The sequence below is a fragment of the Rhodamnia argentea genome, chromosome 7 (genome assembly GCF_020921035.1).
Source record: "Rhodamnia argentea isolate NSW1041297 chromosome 7, ASM2092103v1, whole genome shotgun sequence".
NCBI lineage: Eukaryota > Viridiplantae > Streptophyta > Magnoliopsida > Myrtales > Myrtaceae > Rhodamnia > Rhodamnia argentea.
The window spans coordinates 24,065,768-24,085,579 of record NC_063156.1 but is presented as its reverse complement, the minus strand read 5'-3'; the positions used below and the strand labels follow the sequence as shown (position 1 = coordinate 24,085,579).

General features: G+C 43.1%; 2 protein-coding genes and 1 pseudogene across 2 annotated transcripts; all 3 read right to left on the bottom strand.

Moving 5' to 3' along the window:
• Window positions 1-3,488: 3,488 nt before the first annotated feature.
• LOC115733188 (organic cation/carnitine transporter 1) lies at window positions 3,489-5,623 on the bottom strand. The gene is made up of 2 exons (XM_030663858.2): window positions 4,996-5,623; window positions 3,489-4,875 (listed from the first exon to the last, which is right to left on the bottom strand). Exons 1-2 carry the CDS (start codon window positions 5,537-5,539, stop codon window positions 3,632-3,634), a joined length of 1,788 nt encoding a protein of 595 aa, XP_030519718.2. The 5' UTR covers window positions 5,540-5,623; the 3' UTR covers window positions 3,489-3,631.
• Window positions 5,624-9,143: 3,520 nt separating this feature from the next.
• On the bottom strand, window positions 9,144-13,839 carry LOC115734914. Its single transcript, XM_030665912.2, has 4 exons — window positions 13,182-13,839; window positions 11,890-12,114; window positions 10,543-10,923; window positions 9,144-9,761 (listed from the first exon to the last, which is right to left on the bottom strand). Exons 1-4 carry the CDS (start codon window positions 13,716-13,718, stop codon window positions 9,285-9,287), a joined length of 1,620 nt encoding a protein of 539 aa, XP_030521772.1. The 5' UTR covers window positions 13,719-13,839; the 3' UTR covers window positions 9,144-9,284.
• A 721-nt stretch (window positions 13,840-14,560) lies between these two features.
• Window positions 14,561-19,494, bottom strand: LOC115734871 (annotated as a pseudogene).
• Window positions 19,495-19,812: the final 318 nt, after the last annotated feature.

Genomic DNA, 19,812 nt, shown 5'->3' with positions numbered 1-19,812 from the left:
ATCACGCCGCAGGATATTGCAGGTCGACGGCCTTCCTATAGATGGACGTGCGATTCATCGGCCCCAGTGTTCCGCATTGGCCCACCGTATGTGACGATCTACTCGGTGCTCACCCGGTCCGATTGCGGGGCACACAGATCGCTTTGAGCTGGTTGAGACAGCGCTTTGAAGAGCTTCCGCCAGACGCCGATGACGTCGCCATAGTGCAGCATTCCCGGGCTTTCATTCTCCGGCTGCTAGGAGGATCTATTTTCTCGGACAAATCAGGTGCCCGAGTTAGTTTGTTGTTTCTTCCATTATTGGCGAACCTTAACGTCCCTACGCAAAGATAGTTGGGGTTCAGCGGAACTTGCATGGTTGTACTGTGAGTTATGTCGTGCAACCGACCCGCAGACGAAGCAAATGGGCGGTGCCTTACATATCTTGCAGCTTTGGGCGTGGGAGCGCTTCGGATGTGTCTCCCCATCCCCGACGGTTGAGGTTCCTTTAGGACTTGCACCTTTCGGTAGTCGGTATGGGATCTATTATATTTTTAGTTCGTGCGTTATTAATTCCTTCCAGTGCGTATAATATAAGAAAATTGAATGTTTTTTGTTTATGCGGTTGGAGTCACGGTCGAAGTACGACGGAGATTCCCACGCATACGTTGGTACATCTGCGCTACCAACTTGATAGATTGGCATCCGAAGATGTAAGTAATGATAGCAACGAATGAGTTTAATATAATGTTAGCTTTTAAATTAATTCTTCATTTAATTTCATATGTTTTATTATGATAACAGATTATTTGGGAGCCCTATGGTGGCGACATTACGGAGAATGTACCGGCTGCCGCTTGCGGGGACGGGATATTTGGAGGGCTCGTGTGCCACTCATCCGTTTTTGGATAGTTGAGTGGCATTATCCAGATCGGGTACTTCGCCGGTTTGGTATGCAGCGAGCGATACCTACTCCTCCCCGCGATCACACGGGGTTGCATGATATTGACAATAGGCCACCCGGGATGGATTGGGCAGCTAAACACGGACGATTGATCGCTATGTGGGACAGGCGTACCGAATATGTAGTCCATGCTGATCCCGCCACGGAGGAACTTCACTTTCACTCGGGATATATGGAGTGGTTCCGCAGACATACACGGAAGTGGATTTCTATTACCGGAGCTGCAATGGGTTCAATGGTTAGTGCAAATACTTTCAATTTAATTCATTAACTATATTTTTACTAACATAAGTTATTGTAATTTTATAACATTTGTTGCTTGTCATATCATTACCGGGGTGATGGCATGGAACAAATCTTACGTATATTAAATTCACGTCCATCTCGTCGGACTTTGGGAGATGTGGGGAGGATAGCTAAGGCAATGCTATACGCCCAGCATGAGGAGAGGCGTCTCACAATGATGCCACCACCCCAACCAGCAACTACGGCGGCAACCGTTGGCCCTCACGATGATGATCCGCTTGAGCCTATTCGGTCGACCCGGAGGACTCCTCGAGGTCATGTAGTTGGCGATGCCGTCCCTTACACCTTCGAGTATCATACGACGGATTTCGCTTCGGGTTTCGCTCCGGGATTAGACCAGGCAGGTTTCAATGTTGGATTCACCCCTTTTGCCGCCCCATTTCCCGAGGGATCTACTTTTGCATTTCCCGATCCGCAAACTCCAGCTCCTTCTCCTACTTCGTATGTACCCGATTTCCCTCTTTTTTATTCAAGCTTCTCTACAGAAGAATATGTACCGTCAGGCGGGGGCATATTTTCACAAGATATGCCTTTATCATCTACACATCCTCCTCGGTCGGATCCTCCTCCTCGGCCTCCTCCTCGTCCGTACAATACTAGAGTCGCCGAGCACCGAAGAGAGCCACGTTGCGGAACAGGAGGTTATGTAGGAAGACGACATCGTTAGTACATGTAATTGTGACAATCCGATTATTATCTATTATGAAAATAGCATGTTTTTCATATATCTCGAGACTTTCATTTTATCAATATTCCGAATTAATTACACTAATAAAATAACCTTCAAAAGAAACAATTTATAAATAAAATAATAATTATTAAAAACTTAACAAAAATAATGATTTCCTTTTTAAAAAACGCCGAGTAGAACAAAACGCCCGAATCGTCCATGGCCGCTTGATTGTGGCAATTTTCTTTTTACAATTTTTTTGGGAGACAATTTGCTGGAAGGGCAAAATCGTCATTTTCTAAAAGTCATCGGCCAAAATACCCTCAATCGTCAATGGCCGATCGATTATGGTCATTTACTAATTTTTGAGATTTTTTAATTTTTTTGAAAGACAAATTGCCGGAAGGGCAAAACCGTCATTTTCTAAAAGTCGTCGGCCAAAATAACTCGAATCGTCCATGGCCACTCAATAATGGTCATTTACTAATTTTTGAGATTTTTTATAATTTTTTTGAAAGACAATTTGCCAGAAGGGCAAAACCGTCATTTTCTAAAAGTCGTCGGCCAAAATACCCCCAATCGTCCATGGCCGATTGATTATGGTCATTTACTAATTTTTGAGATTTTTTATAATTTTTTTAAAAGACAATTTGCCGGAAGGGCAAAACCGTCATTTTCTAAAAGTCGTCGGCCAAAATACCCCCAATCGTCCATGGCCGCTTGATTATGGTCATTTACTAATTTTTGAGATTTTTTATAATTTTTTTAAAAGACAATTTGCCAGAAGGGCAAAACCGTCATTTTCTAAAAGTCATCGGCCAAAATAACTCGAATCGTCCATGGCCGATCGATTATGGTCATTTACTAATTTTTGAGATTTTTTATAATTTTTTTGAAAGACAAATTGCCGGAAGGGCAAAACCGTCATTTTCTAAAAGTCGTCGGCCAAAATAACCCGAATCGTCCATGGCCGGTCGATTATGGTCATTTACTAATTTTTGAGATTTTTTATAATTTTTTTGAAAGACAAATTGCCGGAAGGGCAAAACCGTCATTTTCTAAAAGTCGTCGGCCAAAATACCCCGAATCGTGCATGACATGTTCATTATGGCCATTTTTGACATTTTTTTCAATTTTTTTCGAAGACAATTTGCCATAAGGGCAAAATCGTCATTTTCAAAAGTCGTCGGCGAAAATACCCCGAATTGTCTATGGCTAGTTGAATGTTGCCATTTACTAATTTCTCCGAGCTTTTATAATTTTTTTAGAAAATAATTTCTTACGAGGACGAAATCGCCGGGCCGGAATCGGGGCCGGGGGTGGGGAGGGGCGGCAGGGGCGGCGGGGGAAGGGGGAAGGGGGAAGGGGAAGGGGGGAGGGGGGCTGCCGAGCGGCCACTCGGCTCGGCAGTTAAATTGCCGAGCAGCACGCTCGGCGGTTATCTTGCCGAACGGATGCCCGCTCGGCAGCAAGACTACCGAGCGGACCCCTAAACGGCAAATAAGTTTTCTCTCCCCTAAAATGGTAAATAAAAATTTTTTTGTATGCAATTTGAAAAAAAGCCCATGAAACAACTATCAAATATTTTACGTTTAGCATCTGATCCTGGTCATCTGGTGTGCTCTGGTGTGCTCTGGTGTGCTCAGACTTTGCAGTTTCTGATGCGCAATGTCTTGCAAAATGAAACCGTCGCATGATCATGTCGGTGGGCTACTAACTTCTGACCTCCTTTCCAAGCTCCGAACCCGGATCATCGGATCCGCAGCTCAGGATTTCCACCTCTTCTTGTTGTTTCAGGGTCTCGTAGAGAGGAGCATTCCTAGTCTCGGGAAGCCAGAGGCCCAAAACTCCGCTGAAGATGGAAAGCGAGCCGAACACGAGGAACGAGAACGACGGGGTCAGCCGGCCCACCGCCACCAGCAGTGGCGCCATCGAAGCCCCCAGCATGAGGGCTTGGCGCAGCATGGACACGGCGAAGTTCCTCACGTTGGTAGGGAACAGCTCGACGCAGTAGATGTACATCACGTCGAATGCCATGGAAGCGGCCATGAACCCCACCCCTTCGATGAGGAGTTGCGCCCAGCTCCCGCCCGGTTTATCCGCAACGCTGCCACCGCCGCCGCGGTTCTCTCGAGAGAAGACGATGCAGAGGATGCACGAGACTCCAGCTAGGAAGGCGGACTGCGAGAAGAGTAGGCGGCGGTTCATGAAGCTCAAGAGCACGCTCCCGATGAAGACCGCGGGGATTTCCAACACCGCGTTGAGGGCCACGGTTAGGTAAAGATTGAAGTTGAGGTTCTCAACGTTTAACTGAATGCCGTAGTAGACGAACCCGACCCCGAAACCGGCTAACATTACCAGAACCATTCTTTGTGCAGCCCATCTGGTCTTCCACAGGCTCTCCTCTGCTTCATCTGCCATTGATACTCCTCCGGCCTCATCTTTGCTGACCGCTTTCGGCGGAGACGGATTGGAGAGGACTAGATTCGACGGCAGCTTCTTCCCATTGAGTCTTGCGTACTTCTTCATCACGTCGAGCGCTTCTCCGTCTCGCCCCTTGACAAGAAGCCAGCGCGGCGACTCTGAAACAAAAGGGACCAAGAGGAAGCAATAGAGCAGGGGGAAGACGGATATTATCTTGTACAAGTCCCTCCAGCAACTTCTCGTGGGATAAGCGATCAAGGGGAGAGAGAGGAACCCCACGGTGAAGAAGAAGAAGCCGTATTGCCCGACTTGCCCGCGCCATTTGCGGCCGACAGCTTCCGTGGAGAGGACGAGACAGCAGATGCCGATTCCCGATCGAGCAAACCCGTTGGCGAAGCGGAGGACGGCATACGTCCATACGTCCGGTGAAAGAGAGGTGAGGAAAGCGGTCAAAGTTGTCAAGACGCAGGCAATTAGCACGGTTCTCTTCCGGCCCAGCCGCGCGTCGGCCAAGTGACCGTAAACCGCTGATCCTGTGAAGGAAAAAGCGATTTCCGATTCGAAACGGAACCCATGAGAAATGTAGATTTTGAGCAGCGGGAAAAGCATGTGACTTTGTGAGCATGTTCAAGACGAGGATCAATCCAACGTACCTAATAAAGAGCCGAGGAAGAAGAGAGAGGCGGGTATGGCGGCGAGGAACTTGCGGTCGCAGATGAGACCCCACTCGGCGATCACCGAGCTGGCGTTGCCACCGACCCACTCCCAAGTCCCTCCCTCCAATCCACATACGGAAGCCACGGCGCCTCCGTCTCCGCCGGCATCGGCACACGAACCCGGCGACTTGCACCTCCAAGACGACGGCTGCGCGTCGGTGAAGATCGTGATCAGCGTGCTCTGGGAATCGAATATCCACGCCAGCGACACCAAGAACACGTGCAGCAGCTGCGCGAACCCGAACGATCCGACGTACTCTTCCACGACTTCATCCACGGTCAGCTCTAGCTTCGCGGGCGGCGGCGATTCACTCCGTGCCGGGTTGGTGTTCGTGCGCACGAGCCGCTGTGCTTCTTCATCGTCCATTGCCGGAGGGGACGGAGCTAGAGGCAGGGGATGAATATTAGAAAAGCTTAGACCAGCCAGATTCTGCATCTGCCCTCTGGTTCTGTGTCCATTATATAGAAGGAGGTCCGGCATAGGTTAAAGCATGCATCCTCGACCTTTTGAAAATAATGTATCTTGTAAAACATGATTAAATATGCAAAATTCTGTCTGCTTTACGAAGAAAAAAAAACCTTGGGAATGGATTTTTAAAACTCTCGGCTTCTATAACTATACGAAATGGTTCATGCATCGCAGTACGTAATTATGGAAAAAGAAAAAATAAAGCATAACATCCCGACAAGAGAGTGATTAGGCATTCGGTTTTCCTGTCGCAACATGTCATTCGTATGTCCGCCACAACGAGAGTGATTAGGCGAATCAAAATGTTGGGATATTAAGTTTTATAGAAATAATAATAAAAAGATGTTAAATGAAAACTATAGACAAGCGTAGCCTAGAGAGACGAGACTTTTCCTAATGATAAAAATGACTGTCTTAAACACATATATCCTAGACGCACGAGGCCTAACTCTTGAATGAGACAAGAGCAAGACACGAGAACCTGAAACGAGTGGTGAGAACATGAATTTCGTCTGCATTGAGCATTCCGAGAGTTTTGACATCACCTGTCCCTCATATAATAACGTGATATAATGGTAGGTTAACCCTAATTAACTTCATTATCGGTCATGCTTAACCAAGAAAAAAAAAAAAGAACAGCTCCAATTCAAGAGGTTAACCTATCTCAAATTTCATTACAAATGACGCACCGATGTGCTGAGTGCAAACTACCAATGAGCCTATCAGTACCATCCCTTTTTTTTTTCCTCCTCCCAGGAAACCATTTCCTTAGCAGAAATGCCCCGTTGAAAAACGATTCGAGAAGATAAATTTTGAACACCATCTAATGGCCACTACCAACCCGTCTCGGGGATTTTAATGATCTGCCACTTCAACTGTCCAAAATCACTGCTTTAATGAGAATAGATGGGTTTTCATTATTGCTAACCATCTGCCATCTCTTAAGTCTGCTTTGTACGTTTTATTTAGCAAAATTCCATGCCCTGATTTTGCATCGCATTGATTGTTCTCAAGCCTCTTTTAGTTTAGCCATCCTCTGCTTTTGCATCCTTTTAAGACGAGAATATTCCCCAATTACATTATAAAAGATAATAATAATAATTATTATTATTATTATTATTAGGATTAATACCATGGAAAACCCCAAACTGGTACACTTGTGACAAATTTACCTCAAATTATTTTTTTGACCACAAAAAACTCCAAACTGGTACACCCGTGACAAATTTACCCTAAACTGGTACACATGTGACAAATTTACCCTCCGTTAATTTTCATTAAATTTAACTATCAAATTGTTGATTTAGTGACATGTGATAGTTGACGGGTATACCAATATGGGGTTTTAACCCTCTATTTGTTACAGGTTTATCAATTTGAGATAGGCGATCTTCGGATCCGACAGGTACGGTCTCGTGGAAGGCAAAAGCATTAGAGACGAGGTCTTCGAGCCATCGCCTTTCTTTGTAAGATCGAAGACTTGCTTTCCATATCATTGTTACCGGGTTATCCCCATGGTCTCCATGGTCGGGATCTTCGCCGCTGGCTGCCCCTAAGGCTTACCTATTTATGTCAAATCGTAAACCTCCTTCCTTCGATAGTCTCTTCTTGTACGATGACACCATCCATAGCGCACGGATGGGTGGAGCACCAAGGGTTGTGTCCTCCCATACCGTAGCGGACCAAAAGCCAAAACAAAGTGACGATTTAACGGGGGGTGAATTTGTCACATGTGTATCGGTTTAGGGTATTTCGTGGTCAAAATAATTAATTTAGGGTAAATTTGTCACAAATATATCGGTTTAAGGTTTTTGGTGGTAAAAAAAATAGTTTGGGGTAAATTTGTCACATATGTACCGGTTTGGGGTTTTTCGTGGTCAAAAAAATAGTTTGGGGTAAATTTGTCACAGGTGTACCGGTTTAGGGTTTTTCATTGTATTAACCCTTATTATTATGATTATTATTTTGACTGGCCACATTTCCTTTCTATCATCTCCCCTAGCCACGCCTTATAGGCTACAATCCATGCTATTGGTTCCCACTTGTGATCCCCCCACTCGACACAGAATTAATTCAAGGTCGCGTTATATGAAAAAATACAAATAAAATATAAAATAACAAAAGCACCATGGACTAAACAACAAGAATCATTCATTGCGTCCAAGATGACGACGTAAATGCTACCTTAAGGTCGATTGTTCATGCATATCTGAGTAGACACGATGTAATAGGACGGTTATCAATTACAACTAGTGTTGGAACTTTCCCTCTATCTGTTTCGCGAAAGATTGATGATTTGAAAAACGATTCCTTAAAAATGATTTTTTATATCGCTCGAAATAATTTTATGACCTACAATTACAAACAATTATTTTCAAATTATTTGGAGTTTTCTGTGGTAAAAAAAAATAATTTGAGATAAATTTATAACATGTATACTGATTTAGAATTTTTCATAATTTTTTGTGGTATTAATTTTTTTAAAATTATTTATTTTTTACGAAATAAACGAAATTTAAATCTCCGCGGTGATCGTGATGCTCTCTCTCCTATCACAATCATGTAAAGTGGCACACGTATTAAGGCACTGAATCGCCTAAGAAGCTCCTTTCTAAGTGGTGACAATCCTCTGTTAAAAAAAAAACCCAAAAAAAATGGTGACAATCCGAGCAAGACTACTGTTGCTGACGCTGGCCTTCATTCTAAGTCTCAAAGTTCTCACGCTTCTCCACGGTTCCACGGAGAGGATGGTGTCCCCGCCATCTCTTCTTGTCGGGATCATGAAGTTTCTGTTCATCCCCACCCTCCGTGGAGGAACAGCTTTGAGTGACCTCAGCTTCTTGCAAAGGAGATTTTCTGCCTGTCCCACAATTTTTTTCATCCTGGAAATTGGGTGAAAGTCAATGTTGACCTATTCGGACATCGTTGGGCAATCGATCCTATATGAAAGGACTCGCAGCAAGTAGTCGAACGCGCGGAAGTCGCCCCCATCAAATGGTCGACTCGGACCGAACAACTCGTCGAAAGGTAAAGAATTTCAGACACCCTATGAGACATGAATCCTTTTCCAATTTTGAACCAGGAAAAAAAAAAACTAAGTGTGGGTGCTCTTCCCATGCAGGACACAAGGTGGGACGGGTGCTTCTTCAATGGGAAGGACGTGCATGCCACTTCACATACAAATAATAGTGAGTGGAGGACATACTTAAAAGTGACAATAAGTGCACAAGAAGCTTGTGGCCACAATCTTGTGTTTGACAAAATTGATGAATCTTTTCTTGCCTTCTCCTAGAAAGAGATGACATGCTAGAATCTTATAGGGCATGATGAGTGGTGGACGCAATTTAAAGCAAACTACTGGAGCCAATGGATGGCTCAACAATAGGTTCAGTTCCCACCATCATCCTACATCAGAATTCAGGTCTGAACGGTGTCTGATGTAAAACTTAAGTGCTCACTCTCACTTCCAAGATTGTAGATGGAACCTAACCAACAGACATTCCAAGAGGCCTATGTTCAGAGCCAATCCAGTAATCAGACAGCATCCCAGTGGAGTATTAGTATTTAGCTAACACAGCATTTACTTGAAATAAGCAAGAAAAATTCTCACCCTTAGGGAAAATGTGGAATGCTTATATTTATCTTCCGACAACGTTACATCCTGTGGCGTCTTGACTCTTCAGAGTGGTTAAATGAGATGAAAAGGCAAAAAGAGACAGTTGGACACAATACAACGAGAGAAGCCTCAGAGATGAGATTAGCTAGCCCGAAAATCCAAGAAGAGATGCAATTTCTGCAAGAGAAGATCACGAGTGCCAAATGGAGGCTTCGCATTGATGGTCCATTCCTTTTCAAGATTGCCAGATTTGGCACTGGCAAGCATTTCATCGTGGAAGGCAGACACTATTTGGTAAATGGATGTCCTAAGAACATCAGCAATAGCATATGCTTTTGAATGCAGAGGAGAACCCCTTCTCTTACCCACGGTACTGGACGGAAAATACCTTCTTCCAGCGTTTGGCGTCGCCCATTTAATACCACTGGCTCCCATAAAGTGGTGCTGGGATTGCAAGTGGGTCCTCTTCCCCATGAATGATTCAACCGCAAGAAGGCAAGACAATAGGGTAGATAAAACAGCAGCATTGCTGCCAGAAAGCTGAGCAACACCATATCTGTCCTCCTCATGTGAGTGCACGGTCAGAGAGGCAGCAGCTCTGGCACACCATGCATACAACTGTACAAAATCGAGAAGATACAAAACATCGAGTCATCAAAACTATAAGCCATCATGATTCAGCTATATAACTTTAATTTCTTTGCTAGATCTAGTTAAAAATGACAGTCAAGTAACATGGCAACCTCCGTCGAGAAAGAAGCTCAATTTGTTTAGGCTCTCTACTGTTATAGGCACCCGAAAATGAAAAGCATAAGTCCTAAGCTCTTTTGGCTTTCCATCTTCTAACTATTGCTCCGGAAGCTCTCTTGGGAGAGAGTAAAACCACCACCTCCTTTTTTTCATCTCCTTTTCAGTACACATGAATCTCGATTTGGAAGTTGGCAACTGAGATTACTAAACTAAATAAATAGATTACTAAGTTTGACAGGGTGGTGACTAGCACTCAAACCCAGCTTTCTCTGGTTGCCCACTTACACCAGTCAATTGTAGTTGCGGGAAAAGGAGAGAGGGGGGTTTTTGCGTTGTTTGAGGGGGGGGAAGGGGGGAGGGGGAGCATTTAACAGCCAAGAATCCAAGCATGGCTGACATATACAGTGGGTTGATTTGCAAACAAGGATTCTTTTTCGATCAACGCTCATGTCACAAATGTGAACTGCAAAACATAACCATCTCATCGATTCCAGAATGCCAAGTTTAAGCATGACCCAAAAAAAAAAGGCATTGCTACAGTAGTATCTGTAATTCTGCAAATGAAGTACAAGACGAGAATTGCACACTATACAAACACCACAATACGTGCAGGAAGCAAAAGGTGACAAGGACGGATAGTTTGCCATACCTGATAATGATGTATTGGTTCATAGCAAGATGAATCTAGCTGAAAGTCGGCAGGGGAGAGTAACTGATTTGAAAGTGGGTAGCTTTTATCAGCAGAAGTTTCTAGACCTTCAGCTAATTTTGATGCAAGCTTTTCCAAAGGCCTCAGGCATACCGCTATAACTCTTTTGTAAGTGTCACCAGTTTCTTCAAAGAAAGCAGCTCGCCGCCAAGTATCCACATTATTCTCACAAACCATGCAGAGATCCAGATAAGCAAGATAGTGAACAAGAGCACTTGGGTGACTTTCCTCCAAAGCTGCAAGAAGTGGTTCGCTTGGATTTGTTTCTGCTGCAGCCGACCCTCTTGGGGGAGCAAATATGAACCTCTTTGTGTGTAAGACCTGAAGCCACATGAAAGATATCAGACAGAAGGAAATCAGATAAAGCTAACAGGTTTGGCAAGGAGACATGTAAATAAGGAAACAGCTCAGCAATACAGATGAGGCAACTCCAGCAAAGCCTCCACCACAAGAAGAAAGACACAAGAAAGCAATATTGATTACCACACCGAAACATGATCATTCAACTTAGTACATGAATACACCAGAACAAAAAAGAATTTGTCTTTCCTTTTGCAGCTGTCAACAGACCAACAGTTTTCTCCTAACAAACTTTTTTATCCCACAGGCGCAGATGTATTAATGTTATAACCTTTGTCTTCATCTGTAACAATATAAGATGCACTAAGCACAAGGGCTTTAGGAAGCTACCCGCCAACTCTTCTTACTCAGAGATTTATCTTCTCCGAGCTGTTTTCTTTATTAAAAAAAAATTCATTCTTCATGCAAAAGCTTAAAATGAACAGGTCTACCAATCTAACATCTTCTTGGCACTAAATAAAGGAAAAGGATTCTTAAAGATCACGTAAAACTCGAGAACGCTGATTAAAAGAGAAAATAATAATTTGAGGCTTGCATGCGGTGATTGCTCATAAAGACTGCCGGTTCTCAGTTCAAAAAAGCTCTTCTTGCCGGAATACATAGCCAAAGGTCCAAGGTTAAACATAATAGAAAAAACCAGATTAACAACTATCAACATGGCTTAACTGATTAGATTTAGCCCCATAAAACCCTAACTTGTCTTCAGTCACTTCAGGATCATGTTTCATTTTTGTAGAAATTAATGACAAAAAGCATAGCTGGAAACAGAACACAAGATAAGAAGTCTCACGTGCCTGTGAAGTTCTACAGTAACTAGATCAGGTATTTGGAGAGTCATTCCATAAGAGAAATGATGAAAAGGAAATTAACATATACACCACCTTACATGCACTAGCAACTGTGTTTCCTATAGCGACAAGCACTCACCTGGTGCAAATGATGAATCAATTCCCAGCAAAGGAAAACAGCAAGAGTCCCCATGTAAAAGATAATTTGCTCAAGCAAGAATCTTCCCATGCTAGCCCGAACATAGTGATGATCAGGGAGAAATGCTAACAGCAGAGATGAAAATACATAGGCAGCGCCGGAAAATTTAAAAGAATTTCTGGCAGCAGTAGGCAATCCCATCTTGAAGCTGAAATATAGTGTCCGCTGTTTGGTAGAAAACAATGTCAGAAATCATGCATAGTACGTAAAAGAATATAGAGAAACCAACCTCCTAAGTAACATTCGGAAATCAAGATTCTATAATAGATAAACCAATAAATTCCGCAATTCTACTTGCAAATCCTCTCCCAATTCACCGAGGCAATTTAGTAAACCACTCTGATCATATGTTTCACAGAACAGGTTGCAATCACTTATCTAGGGTCCCACTGAGAGTTAACTTGAGTAAACAAAAACTCTGCCAATCAATTTAAAAGCCACATCAGCATCGGTTTATATGGCAGTTTGCAGTTTAACTTTTCCACAATTTTACACTTGAGGCAATCACTGTCTTCCATGTAAAATAAGGCAGAAACTTGATGCAAAAACCATTAAGTTGCTGCTTCAAACCTCCCCAGCCATAGGTCAGCCACACTGCAACTAAAGGTAGCCTAATGGCCAGTGCTCGCATGTGCAGCCATGCGAAGTTGCCAATACAAAGTACTCTTGATGGCTTGACCCATATATTCCCGCCCATCCCAGAGGTAGATCTCTACATTAGCACTTAAAATAACCTCTTTCATTAGCTAGCAACAAATTTAGGCTATTTTGCTCCTTCAACAACAGGGAGGTAATTGCATTCATTCTTCATGATTCTGTCATTAATTCAATGTGTCTATGACTTATTAGCATGTCTTAAGAGTACTAATCAATAATGATCTCGCATCATGATAGTTTTCTGAACACTGTGGGAGTGCACTTATATCCCTCCACATTGACATTCTATAAGTTCACTTGTGCTCCCATCTAAACCCTGGTGCACCCTCCCATGGTTATATCCATCAGTCGACTACTTCTGCAGTTTAGAAACTTAACCAGACACTTATCTCATAAATTGTGGTAATGGTCTTCTTTTCCAACTAACACAGTTTTTACACATTAGAACCATATAAAGGATAAACAAAGGCAGTGAGGTAAGACGCTGCATAAAACACTAAACTTATGCAATAAATTTGAAGCTAACCATGAAGAACCAATCCAGACTTTTAACAGTAAAATAATGCTTGACCAACCTGAACAATGGGAAACTTCAATACCCATCTGCGCTTATAAACATATAACACCCCATACAACAGCCCAACTACGAAACCTCTAAACCCCACTACTCTCCCAATCGAATCCCCCGAACTCACCCCCCAACACACCGCTGCCACCGACAAGAAACTCGACACCGCGCACGCCACGACGAACGTCGCGATGGTTAGCGAAACCCTAGCTCGCCGCCGCAGCTCGGGCGACGCCGTCCGCGACTCGACCACCAACCGGACGAGCCCGAGCCCGAGCTCGAGCGGCGAAGCGGGGCGATCAGGCTGCGGAGAGGAAAGGAAGGAGAGAGAAGCGGAGAACAGGAGCTGCGAGAGCTCGAAGGAGACGAAACAGAGCAAGAAACCGAGGATCGACGACGCTCTGCTGCGGGGGCGAGTGGTTGGAGCGAAAGCAGAAATCGCGGCTTTGAAGAGGAAGAAGAGAAGCGTAGTGGGTATCGATTGCCATATGAGAAACCCTAAGAATCTCTTCCTGGGGATGGTTTCAGGAGGCAAAGTTGGCATCTTTTTCGGGGAAGAGAGTGGGGCGGGGTGGGGTGGGGTGGCTTTGAGGAAGACGATGGAAAGTAGCGAGCGGGAATTTTTTTTCTCTCTTTTTGTCTGCAGGAGGTCTGTCCGAGAGCCTGTTCAAGATTTGGGGTTTTACGTTTTTGGACGGTCGGAGAAGAGCTAAGACCGGCTTGGTTCCATTTTAATTTCCAGAAAAAAAAATTGTTATGAAAATGTTTTTTTTTTCATTTATTATTTTTTCCAAATTATAAAGCTTGCTTTTATATTAGTAAACTATTTTTTTTCATTTATTATTTTTTCCTTGTTTTAACATTATATATGTATCATCAGCTTTATTTTTAATCCATACATAAATTTCAATTGTGTTTTTAAGATTAATATAATTTACCTTCCCAATTTGAAAAAATAAAATAAAATTTGTATCTTCATCATTCGTTGACAGTACCATGAATGCAAAGAACAAATTTTTGCGTGCTGAACTCACAAACAATGTACGTGTTTTGGAATAAGCACATGCAAAAGGTAATTAGACAAAAAATCTTTCGACAAATCTGTGTAAAAAGAGGAAGAATAAACTATTTTCTTATGGGACTCCTTGGAGAACTTTCAATTGTGGGCTGCCTAGAACTAGAAGTAGAGCTTCTTTCGCCAGGCTCATGATTTATCTTTGGTTCCATCATTTTTTCCTCTTTCCTTTTTGGTCAAGGACAAGCTGCACTGCAGTGTACACACTCGAAGATCACATTAGCAACAATGAAGATGATGTTATTGATAACCATGGCAAGACAATCCGCAAGTATGATTATATCACTCCACATGGAACAGACCATAACATCGCGACCATAACATCGCGACAGTCACTTCGATACAGTTTGCTGGCAAAATAGAAAAGAAAAGGACGACGAGATTTGATTTGTTGCATCTGGGCATCATTCATATTGAGTGCAGTCTTGGTATGACTTCAAATGTTTAGCATGTGTCCCTGAGGTCAATCTGAGAAACGGTAGAGCTTCATCAGGGCATAGCATGAGAGTAGAATGAATACCATGGTGAGACACCACCACTTCGAGGGGCATGGTGCTCGATCCTTTCCAGTTGAGACGAGTGGAAGATTTCTGGGAAATCTTCCTCCCTGAGAACAACTCATCATAGGTTCTCTAATACTCATTTTCTTTTCCTAAGTTCCCTCAAACTAGAACGAGAATTACATGGTTTGTACGGGTTTGTGTCTCCGTGTGCATTAGATTGCCCACTGCTCGAGGCAGTAAGTTTCTGAAGAACTTCAATGTGCTTTCATACTTTATGTTTCAGTTTTGCATTTGTGCGCAACAGCGTGACGCATGCTTCTATGTTGTCATTTTATTTTTGTCATTTGCCAACAAAATCACGTCACCTGCCTTGGTTCTGATGTCGGCTTTGGAGGTGCGGTCTCTGGCTTTGGAGATGGTTCTGGGGATTTGGTTTCCAGCACTGGGGTTTGTTCTTGGGGTTCTTCGATCCGGGCAGCAACGTTATTTGCCTATTTTCATAGTTTAAATGAATCACAACCTTCTTCTCCAGTCAGAAGCCTTACAAACCTCAGAACTCAGTGACTTACCAAGTTCCTGAACAGGAGATTGTGCACCATCTGAATGTATCTTCTCTTAGCAAGTTTCTGTTCCTTGTTCATTTGCCTCCAAACTCCATATCCGCACCCCATGTTCAAAAGTTTCATTGCATAGATCTTCCAAGTATAGCTGCCAAGAAGCACAGTCAAGGATCAAATGAAAATTGTGCCCAATGAGTTGCCTCGTTTATTTAACTTTTCATACTTACCAGCAGTATATGTGTTAGAGCCCGGCCATCGAGATGCTATTCCAATATTCAGGATCCTCTTTGCATTTCTCGAAGAAATCAGCGATCTTGTTGCTTGACTCATCACCATTGTTTTTTTTTGGTAAGGATGACTCATCACCATTGTTGGGATCTGGGATCAATGAGAAACCCTGAAACGCCATCTTCAATCATTTCTGCAGGACCCCCTTGATTAGTTGCGAACATGGGCAATGCACAGTTCAGTGCTTCAATAACCGTGAGACCAAAACCTTCGTATAGCGCAGGCTGCACAAATGCTCCCCGTGTATCTGCAACACAGCGGTAAAGCTCTCCTTTCCGACATGCGTCAATTTGACCTGCTATCCATCTTAACTGAACCTTGAGTTTGTATTTTTCTATCAAGGAGTGCATTCTTTTTATTTCCGCAGCTTCTTCCCTATCTTCTGATTTCGCTGGGTCAAAGGATCCTGATAAAACCACCAGATTCACCAAACTTCTCAGCCTTTTGTTCTTCCCATACCACTCAGTTAGACCAGTGATATTTTTTATTTTGTCGAGCCTTGCCATTGAAAAAATTATTGGTTTCTTCCGATTGGCAAGAAATCCCCTGTCCACATATACAAGAGTTAGCAACGTATGACATCAAACGCCAACGTTCCCTCCCTAAATAAACAGATCAGGAAAGGGACTAACAGATGCTCATTGTTGTCCTCCTTGTTGTATAGTGGTTCCTCAATAGCAGAGTGAACATTAGTCAGCCTCCTTTGTTTCTCTCTGAAGGGGAAGTACACGGAATTATCGGCCCCCGGGCAAGCGACATTGAACTTTGGTTCAAAAACATTGATGCCAGAGACCACCCGAAAAAGCCCGGGCATAGTAAATTCTCTGTAACTTTCATATGCCCCAGGCATAGATTGGCTGGAGCAAGATAACTATCCTGATCAACATCATTGAAAATAAGTCGCTTAACAAATTTGATCAGGTTTGAAGGACCAAAACAAGTCTTGGTATGTGCTGGTTATGACAAAATCCGACTGATTCATCGCAATCAAGTCTGCAGTAAATTGACATGAAAAGTGGTATTTCGAATCGACGTCCTTCCACTTAGCGTCCAAGTCCTCACACTTGGTTTTCTTGAGGACATGAGCTATAGAACCCTGGATTGGATGCAGAAGAAGCCAACATTCAGTAGCACAAAAACAGCTCATAAGATTCTAGGTTTTCCATGCGCTTTGCAGAATTAGCCGGGAACGAGAGGGAAAAGGCAGAATCTTTGAGATTGCCAAACCTGTGTTATCTCTAGTTTGCTAGCAATAAGTGATGGCACCAGGTTTCCATCTGAATAGTTTCCAATTACAAGATCCGGTTTACAATCCATGTGTTCCATGGTCATTGCAGCCGCATCCTGACAAAATGAACATAAAGACAATATGCACCAACCTCCATGATACCTAAAAACTGCTGATGAAGCAAAAAATTTCAGAATGAATGCCCGAGCAAATCTTTCTAGGAAAGGATAGACATCGAAACAGGACACCCATTGGCGTAGAATGGCTCCTTCTGGTGTCTTGAAAGGGACCCGAAGAATGAAAGAGTGTTCTGTGTTGAAGATCGGCTCCAACTCCTGGTCACACTTGGTCTGCTTTGCGTCTGGGATAAGTTGCGTAACCTGCATAGTGGAATTGCAAAAGATGAGACAGAGTAATTTTTCGATTTGCAGATTATTGTGACCTAAACTAGAGAACTAATCTCCATGGCCTTGAGAGTCAATCACCACGAGAATGTTAGGCTTCACTGCAAGGCCCGCTTTCTTAATCCTCTGGAGCAGTTCTTCCTCCAAAGCCCTCACTTGATCTAGAATGTAAACCACCTGCAGAAATTGTGCAGCATCATAACTTTTTGTATAGTCAGATTTGCGCTATAAACAATTGAAAATCTAAACTGGTCATAAATGGAATTTCCTTTTATAGTTTCCTACATTTGAACGATTTGCAATATTTATATATTTAGTAACACGCTACCTGTATCTGGCAACCCAAGGGCATCTGACTGGCTAAAGTAGCCACGAGGAAAGATTACAACAACAATGAAAATCATAGGAAGCCTGCTAATGAACAGGTGCATTTCTTGCGGGGCTGGAGCTTGAAGCAACTCGGACAGCATATGCATGGTTTCTTTCACTCTTGCTGCAGTAGCAACCCAACCTTTTTGAAGCCTAGTTCCTTAATCCTGGAAAGAAGATAATTGGTAAGCCAAGTTTAATTGCAATACAAAAAGGAGTTAATCAGTTTTCTTTCCTGCAAGTGAGAACAAACTAATAACCTCTGCTCAGAGTTCTCTATGGGTTCATTTTCCGGAATTGTGGAGATGAATGCTTCGGCTGCTATCAACGCTGCTCGAAGCTTCAGAACCGTATTCAAGTTTTGGTTGACCATTAGATTCTGCAGTTCGGAAAAAATAAAAATCAAACTCGTCCATTTCTCGCAGTTTCATAGAAATTATTGCATGGTTGATGGTCTGTTCTGCTTTCTTCCGTTACCAATTCAACAATTGAACATGGGTACATCTCCATGATGGTTGAGGGCCAGCAAGAATTCAAGAAAAGACTTTGCACTTTGACCGTCAGTGCTGATCCTAGAGGTCATTAACTTTGTGATAGAGTTCAATCCCTCCCCAATAGATGAATGGAGTGTCATGCGAGGAGCTGAAATCAATGGCTTCAAAATCTATTTCCAGAGAATTGTCGTCGTTTGCCCTGTATAACGAAATAAGCCATTTTGCGCAATGAGAGAGAATATCAAGTTGGGGCTATGTCACTATAGCAGAGAACAATCACATAAAAAAGCCACATATGGTGCTTTGAACAAAGTTGTCAATATAGATGAACTGCATTAATTACTATTTTCTGAAAGTTAATCTCTTTGAGCTTCCTTGATATTTAAAACGCACACCAGTTCTCATAAAAACCTCCTCCTTCAACTTCCAGTACTCCCTAGCCGTGGTAACTTCTACTTCAAGGTCACCAGCATTCACCTTCACATATTCCCAAACCCCGGGTTTTGGGCTAATTGCCAATGCAACATATGGGGGAATTACAGCTGCCTCCTGCATATTCTCAAAAGACACAAAATTGGACAAAATCTCGAGCACCAGATGTTAAAGACTAGTAGCGAATGCTACAGTCCTGAGAATACATAAAAATCTGAGGCTTTTTAGGAACTGAATCAAGCTCTGCCATTAACATTACCCAATTATGCTGACATGGAACATACAAAACAGCTATCTCGAGTAATTTCATTAATCTATAGCGTCTATACTTGTTAATCAAAATTTAGGCAGTTAATAAAAGTCAGACAAATCTGAATTTTTGAGAAAAAAGCCTCCATGTATATTCTAAAAAGCTAGCACTTTGCTTGCACAGATGAGAGAGAGAGAGAGAGAGAGAGAGAGAGAGAGAGAGAGAGACCTGAGTGAAGCTGAGAATGAACCCAAGCTGGCCTTCAAGAACCTTAGCCCTCTCAACGTTGTCTTCAATTGACTGCTCCACTTCTTCCAAAACCTCCCGACGTTTCATCAACCGCCTCCCAGTTGCCACAAACCTTATCCAACCGAGAAACAAATCAAAAAACGAGTGAACTTCATGGATTTCCATTTGACACGCACAAAAAAAAAAAAAAGAACAAGACAATTCAAGAACATAGGAACCAGACCAGACCCCTAAAAAACCAAGAATCAACTTTCAAGCACCTCGCAAAGCATTTCTTCATATGACTCCTACTTGACTTCATCTCCTCCAGCATAATATTGGCCACCAAATCCCCTCTCTTAATGCCTGAACCCGAGGACATTTTGGCTATTCAAGAAGTGCGAGAAAGCTGCTAAACCGACAGGACTTGGAATTCTCAAAGAAGCTCCTGTTCCTTCTTGCCTTGATGGGAATGTGCATATATAGCGAGAGAGTAGGAGAAAGAACAATCTTTGCTGAAATAAGTGGGGAATTACAACTATTTAATATTCTTCAGATACCGTCATTGCTTCTTCTCCGGGAAAAGAAGTTGACGACCAGAAAGGAAGTCAATGTCGCAGAGCAAACCTCTTTTAATTCTTCTCTGTCGCAAGAAAGCCTTCTGATTCTTCCCTTCTCCGATAATATTGAAAAAGAACATCTAGCGAAGTCCCTTAACTCATTCTGTTCTCTCCTTTTGACCTCGCCGCCACAGCTCAGGCGACGCCGGCGGCGACTTCATCGCCAAACGGACGAGCCCAAGGCCGA

What these genes read in the sequence shown, in the direction of transcription:
- LOC115734914 (XM_030665912.2), bottom strand. Translation starts at nt 13,718, where the DNA reads ATGCCAACTTTGCCTCCTGAAACCATCCCCAGGAAGAGATTCTTAGGG. An exon ending in TGAAGTTTCCCATTGTTCAG is followed by an intron (nt 12,115 to 13,181) that starts GTTGGTCAAGCA and finishes TCTACCAAACAG; the next exon opens with CGGACACTATATTTCAGCTT. An exon ending in AACCAATACATCATTATCAG is followed by an intron (nt 9,762 to 10,542) that starts GTATGGCAAACT and finishes GATTTTGTACAG; the next exon opens with TTGTATGCATGGTGTGCCAG.
- LOC115733188 (XM_030663858.2), bottom strand. Translation starts at nt 5,539, where the DNA reads ATGCCGGACCTCCTTCTATATAATGGACACAGAACCAGAGGGCAGATG. An exon ending in CTTCCTCGGCTCTTTATTAG is followed by an intron (nt 4,876 to 4,995) that starts GTACGTTGGATT and finishes TTTCCTTCACAG; the next exon opens with GATCAGCGGTTTACGGTCAC.